Below are 7,117 nucleotides of genomic sequence, written 5' to 3'. Positions count from 1 at the left end.
CATTTGTATTTGTAAATTATTATCCAAATATTGACTAATTAGGCTCAAAAGATTCGTCTCGCAAAGTACAACAAAACTGTGCAATTAGTTTCTGATTTCGTCTATATTCAGTACTCCATACATGTACCGCAAATTTGATGTGATGGAGAACCTTCTTTTTACATAGTGTCAAAGTTGGGAATTCAGAGGAACTGCCTCAGATGGTGTGACGAAACTGCCCCCCTCCTCTCCCCCGGCCGCCTGGGTCTCCACACTCCTCGCTTCCCCAGTCCAGTCCACGGTCCACCCCGCGACCCAAACCCTCGAATCACGCCGCCGCCCCACGCCCCCACCCACCCGACCCCGCCACTCCGCTCCCCAAGGCCCCAACCCCACTCCACGGCGACAACCCGCTTGCCTCCCCGCCGGCCACCTCGAGCGGCGGGGATCCACGCGAGGTAGCCCGCGACCCCGAGCCCGAGCCGCTAACCTGATCCGCGGCGAGGGCCGGGCGTGAGGCGGCGAGATCGACGGCGGGGCTCCGCTCGGCTCGGCGGGTGCGAGAGCATCTTAGTTGGGGTAGGATTCGGCGGCGGGGAGGCGCGGCGCGCGGCGGAACGCGGAGGTAGGATTCCGGCACCTCACTATTTCTCGGTCAAACTCCATGTGTGGTTCGTGGTCCCACCGGCCGCGGCTGATTTGCTCTGCTCTACGCTTTGCTTCTAACAGTCGGGTCGAAATGTTGGTGTGGGATCCCGTCCTTTCAGTGTGAAAACTGCTATTTTTAGGGAAGTCCGGTTGTATTCCCTAGCTCGGTTTGGTTGGGGTACTTGAATGTTCTACTAGTTGACCATGGCGAACGCCCAAGTTGATCTTACGAATCCGATGCTCTGGTCTAGATTCGTTGTGTGTTTGCCTTCTCTAGCCGTTCTTAGTGACAAACTTAGTCCGTTAGCTCTCGAGGAACGAGATATTTGGATCATTCAAGGATTTATGTTTGACATTCCTGATGCATTCAGTCTCCTGGCCTAGTATTTGTTTTCTAATTCTGGATGATAATGATGTGTGTGACATGTCAATGTTTTAGATAATTGGAGATGTTTTGATTTGTAAACGGATTTGCTGAACTTGGTATGCTCTTTGGCATCTGCAGGTTTTCTTGCTGCTGCTACTCATCTCATCCCTCTGGGCACTGAGCAATCGTTATGCTTTGTGACTAAGTAACTCTGGATGGTGAAAGCATTCGGGAAGTAGACAACATCAAGATGGCTGTTGGGCATTTCTGTGCTGCTCTTCTCCCAGTACTCCTCTGTTCTATGCTATGTCAGATTTGCTATGGTGCAGTAAGTGACATCGAATGTCTGAAGAGGGTGAAAGCATCGATTGATCCCAGCAACAAGTTAGACTGGACATTCAACAACCATACTGAGGGATCCATATGTGGATTTAGAGGCGTGGACTGCTGGAATCCCAATGAAAACAAGGTTCTTTCTCTTCACCTTGGCAGCATGGGTCTTAAGGGTGGGTTCCCTGATGGACTTGAGAATTGTAGCAGCATGACTTCACTGGATCTCTCAAGCAACAGCCTTTCTGGCAAGATCCCTGCTGATATCTCGAAGCGGCTGCAGTACATTACAAACCTTGATCTGTCATATAATAGCTTCTCAGGAGAGATACCAGAGGCGCTAGCTAACTGTACGTATCTCAATGCTGTCAACTTACAGCATAATAAATTGACTGGAATGCTCCCAGGTCAGCTTGCTGCTCTTAGTCGCCTAAACCAGTTTAATGTTGCTGACAATCAGTTGTCAGGGCAGATTCCTTCATCTTTGAGCAAATTTCCATCCTCCAATTTCGCAAATCAAGACCTTTGTGGGAAGCCTCTGAGCAATGATTGCACTGGAACTTCAAGCAGTCGCACAGGGGTAATTGTTGGTTCTGCTGTTGGTGGTGCAGTTATAACTTTAATAATAGTTGCTGTTATTTTATTCATTCTCATACGAAAAATGCCTGCGAAGAAGAAGGGAAAGGATGTAGAAGAAAATAAGTGGGCAAAGACTATTAAGGGAGCAAAGGGAGTGAAGGTATGTTTTTTTATTCCAGAACTTGTAATACTCTATCAGTTTGTATTTTTGTATAATTCTTTCAATAGCCTTGATATTATTCTTAACAATGCGACTTTGCTCCCTTGTTTCTCCAGCGTCTCATAGCCTCATAAGAATCATTAGTTTTAGTTTGGGATCTCAAGATATTACCATACTTATGAAGGGTAAATTGTGTATATCGGGCAGTTGACTAATTATATTAACATGTTTACTATTTAAATATGACGCCTACTTTCTTACCCAGTCATGTCAAAACCCTACTCCCACCCATCACACTCCAGTGTTACAGGGACACAGGTGCGAGTATTGGTGTCACTAGCAGTGGAAGAAAAAGAATAGTCCGGCTTAGGAGTTTGTCTACAGATTGGAGATAGAGTTAGTTTGGAGAGTGTTTTGGTTATGGCTTGTTGATCAAGCTAGCAAATTGTTAGGAAGGTTGTTAAGCCAGGTTAGAGATTTGAGATTGGTTGTCAGCTTGAATGTATGTAACAGGAGTGACATTATATATGAAGGGTAGGTCAATCTCTGATATCAAGCATAATTTAGAGTGCCCTTGGATGGTGAACCCATTTATCTTGCCGTTCTTTTTTTCCTTCTTCCACCCAAATCCAACACCCATATTAATATACCTGTGCTAGGAAACATTGAAGCTATATTGTCTTGAACTAAAAGGTATCCAACAAATAAAAGAAGTATAGTGCATGCTAAACTTTCCATTTCTGAACTTTGCTTAGATGAGTGGTTTGATTTGCTGCATTTTCACATTTTTTTTTATCATTTAGGTATCTATGTTTGAGAAATCGGTTTCAAAGATGAAGTTGAATGATCTTATGAAAGCAACAGGGGATTTTACAAAGGAGAACATTATTGGAACTGGTCGATCAGGAACCATGTACAGAGCAACACTTCCAGATGGTTCATTCCTTGCTATCAAGAGGTTGCAGGACACCCAGCATTCAGAGAACCAATTCACATCTGAGATGTCAACGCTAGGAAGTGTTAGGCAACGTAACTTAGTGCCTCTTTTGGGATACTGCATTGCCAAGAATGAGAGACTCTTGGTGTATAAGTACATGCCCAAAGGTTCTCTTTACGATCATTTACACCAACGAAGCAGTGAGAAAAAGGCTTTAGAATGGTCACTGAGGCTAAAAATTGCCATTGGAACTGCTAGGGGATTGGCATGGCTTCATCACAGTTGCAACCCCCGGATTCTTCATAGGAACATTAGTTCGAAGTGCATATTGCTTGATGATGACTATGAGCCTAAGATCTCTGATTTTGGGTTGGCAAGGCTCATGAATCCCATTGATACCCACCTGAGCACATTTGTCAATGGTGAGTTTGGTGATTTGGGGTACGTAGCTCCTGAGTATACACGCACCCTTGTGGCCACCCCTAAAGGGGATGTCTATAGTTTTGGAGTCATCTTACTTGAACTCGTCACTGGTGAAGAGCCAACACATGTGTCAAATGCCCCAGAGAACTTCAAAGGCAGTTTGGTGGATTGGATAACTTACCTATCAAACAACTCTATACTTCAGGATGCGGTTGACAAGTCCTTGATTGGGAAGGACAATGATGCTGAGCTGCTTCAATGCATGAAGGTTGCGTGCTCTTGTGTGCTTTCTTCTCCGAAGGAAAGACCTACAATGTTTGAAGTTTACCAGCTTCTGAGAGCTGTTGGAGAGAAATATCATTTCAGCGCAGCTGATGATGAATTGACCATGCAACCTCAAAATGCCGATGCTGAAGATGAGCTTATTGTGGCAAAGTAGTTGAACTTATGTGATGAGTAGGTGCGTGTCAGATACCAAAAAAATGTAGGAGTTGTAACTTGAATAATCAGGTCAGTCTGAAAGTATTGCTTTATATCTTTTCAGCTTCCTGCACTACCGACCAACAATTAGCAAGCTCTAGGATATGCCATTGGTTGAAACATCTGTACCATTTTGTGTTGTTCATGTTCTGTATATCCTTTGCCTTGTATCTTCAGGATTGCTATGTCTTGGTTGTAAGATGGATTACTGGATTAGCTGTATCCTTGTCCAAATTTTAGCTGTAGTGATAACTTTAGTAATGTGAAACAATGTTGATCTGTTGATGTTTTTGTGGCCTTTCATGTAACATTTTTGTTTATGTTTTCATGCATGTTCCTTCGTAGTTTCAAATGTTCAATGTTGATTGGTTTTGGAGTTGTAAGCATTTTAGTCCCTGTTTGGCATGACTCCAACTCTGGATGGAACTACTCCACTCTAGAACTCTAGGTGGAGCCAACTCTGAGTGGAGTTAGAGCTGTCTGATGAGGGTGTTTGGCAGGGAGGGTATCCCCAGCTCCAGAAAATAGGAGTTTGAGGGTAGATTGCCATTCTTGCCCCTAGTTCGACTTGAACTACTCACAAATATGAAATGAAAGTACATTTGTCTAGAACTGAAATTACGAAATTACGAAATAAGTTCATAGTTCCAGGACAAGGTTGTTACAATATCATTGCACTAATTCCATGCTAGGACGATGGATGTAGCTATACTATCACGAAAGGTGTCCATAGTCACAAAGCTTGATTCCGAAGTTGATCCATCGGAAGCATGTTGAGACATGGCATACTTGTACCTTTTCGGCCTTTCCGGAATAGTAGGCATGTAGGTAGGATCTCTATCAAAATTAGCAAAGTCCACGTCAACATTAGTATGTTCACGTATGAAATTGTGTAGGACCATGGTAGCAGCAACAATCTTCTTTTATGTGACCATTGAATAACCGGGCATCTTGTAAAGGATTTGCCATTTCATTTTTAATACTTCAAATGAGTGCTCAATAACATTAACGAACAGATGAGTGTATATGATGAGTGTATACGGTTGAACTTCCCTTTTGGAGTATTTGGTTCCATACCTCGATGCTACTCGGGTAAGTGGTATCTTTCACCCTTGTATGGAGCTAGGTACCCCGGACGATTAGGATAGCCCGCATCTACAACATAGTACTTGCTATGTGTAAAACAAGATAAGTTTGTGCATACAAATATGAAAAAGAACATAAGGAAAAATATTTACCTTGAGGAGGATGTGGGAAGACATCTACATCTGCTACCAATGCGTGGTCATGCAAAGAACCCGGTTGACCTGCAGCCACATAGGTGAAGCGCATATCAAAATCACAAACGATAAGCACATTTTGAGTTGCAATTCCAATCTTACCAATATATCTCACTTGTTCTTCAGGTGATAAAAACACACGAATATGGGTTCCATCAAGTGCACCAATGCAATCCTTAAAGTGTGGATATGCTCTTTTGTCATTCCTAATCCTCTTGTGCATATTGCAAAAATTAGGATCTGTTGGCCTCAAGAAATATTGTGCCATGGCAACCACACAATCTAGAACTTCATGAAATTTTCTACTAATGGTTTCACCTGAGTATTTGAAGTTATTTTGTCCTCTTCTATTTGACTCACACCCACCACATGTGAATAGGAAAATGGCCAGCATTTTCATATGTATTCATGTGTCTCGATGGTTTTAATCCGTACCTCTCAACTAACACATCATGAAGATCATGAAAAATAACACCATTCATCCGAAGCATTCGATGACACTCCCCTGGAGTGTTTACCGTCTCCATCAGCCGTCCCATTCCACTTTGTTGTGAAAACATAAATCTCGACGGTGCCTTGTCCATATACAAGTTATGATAACTTTGCGCTAGTTTAGCACTGCTCTCAACCATTTTTAAAAGAAATTCCCCATCATTACTAGAGTCATCAGACTCACTTGAAGACATCTATGAACATTGACATAAATGAAATGTAAGATACAACTGCCATACATAAATGAACTGCAAGAAAATAAAATGTAGCATACATACGACAAAAATAAAATATGCCATACATGAATGACATCACTCTCACCGCCATTTCTACTTTTCATATTTGTCATTTTCATATTTGTCATTGTATTTCCTCCTAAGCCAATTGAACCTAATCTCATTAGTAGGCAAGGTCATGAACATCTCCCTTTACTCCTTCTTCACAAATAGTTTAGACGCAATGTAATGTTCATTGTTATCATAGCTGGCCCCACAAGCAATCACAACCTTCATCACTTCATCAATAGAATTTTTTTCATGTCTCTTCAAAACATATTCATTGGCTGAACTTGCCATACTTGCTACTATTTCTTAAATTAGGAGTGCATTTCCAGACTTCACCTTCTTGCAACTTCTTTCAACAGGCCTTGCCAATTTCTTGCCACTCGCAGGTGGAGGAGAAATACCAATATTCTCCTCTTGTGTTTCAGGAATAAAATCATCATATGTGGCTCAAAATTGGTTGCCTCATCTTGTGTCTCATCAACATTTTTGGTTGCTTCAACATTCACAACATTGGGAGACCAATGATCAATACCAATAGTAGTGATGTCAGCAAAACACTTGGCTAATTTATCTTCATTCTCAAGGACCTTCTTTTTGAACTTTCCACAACCCGGAATGTCCTAAAATAAGTAAACCAACACATATTATTATAAGTATTACTAACAGAATTGACATATGCAAAATAAATATATCAAAATTTTTGCACTAACTTACAACTCTAGCTTTTTTCCACCATTCATCATCTATAGCAATAGTCTTCTTTATAGGATCCCAACCAGTCCCTGTTTGCCTCAACATTAGTTTCTCTAGCTTTTTTCCACCATTCATCATCTATAGTCTTCTTTATAGGATCCCAACCAGTCCCTGTTTGCCTCAGCATTAGTTTCTTCCATGTCCTAAAATCTTCCTTCAACTTGTCCTATTTGTTCTTGATCTGAACCTTGGTAGCCACAATTCCAGTCCTTTCTTTGAACCCTTTCTCAACCTCAGCATAACCAAGTGCATTCAAGTGTGTGTTTGATCGATTTCCTTTTCCAACTTGTTCGGCAAAGAACATATAGAGTACCCGAGTGTTCTCCGAGTTCCAATCAATTTCAGGCATCTATCCAACTCACAAATTTCATATTAGAAGACATTAATCTACAACAAATTTTGGAT

The 7,117-nt window shown here is 41.9% G+C and overlaps 1 protein-coding gene across 1 annotated transcript; it reads left to right on the top strand.

Annotated features, from left to right (window-relative positions):
• The first annotated feature begins 260 nt into the window (after positions 1–260).
• Positions 261–4,231, top strand: LOC101764688 (probably inactive leucine-rich repeat receptor-like protein kinase At5g48380). The gene is made up of 3 exons (XM_004978908.2): positions 261–604; positions 1,133–2,063; positions 2,867–4,231. Exons 2-3 carry the CDS (start codon positions 1,245–1,247, stop codon positions 3,860–3,862), a joined length of 1,815 nt encoding a protein of 604 aa, XP_004978965.1. The 5' UTR covers positions 261–604; positions 1,133–1,244; the 3' UTR covers positions 3,863–4,231.
• Positions 4,232–7,117: the final 2,886 nt, after the last annotated feature.

This window comes from Setaria italica, chromosome VIII, assembly GCF_000263155.2.
Source record: "Setaria italica strain Yugu1 chromosome VIII, Setaria_italica_v2.0, whole genome shotgun sequence".
Taxonomy (NCBI): Eukaryota; Viridiplantae; Streptophyta; class Magnoliopsida; order Poales; family Poaceae; genus Setaria; species Setaria italica.
This window is presented reverse-complemented; position numbering and strand designations above follow the sequence as displayed.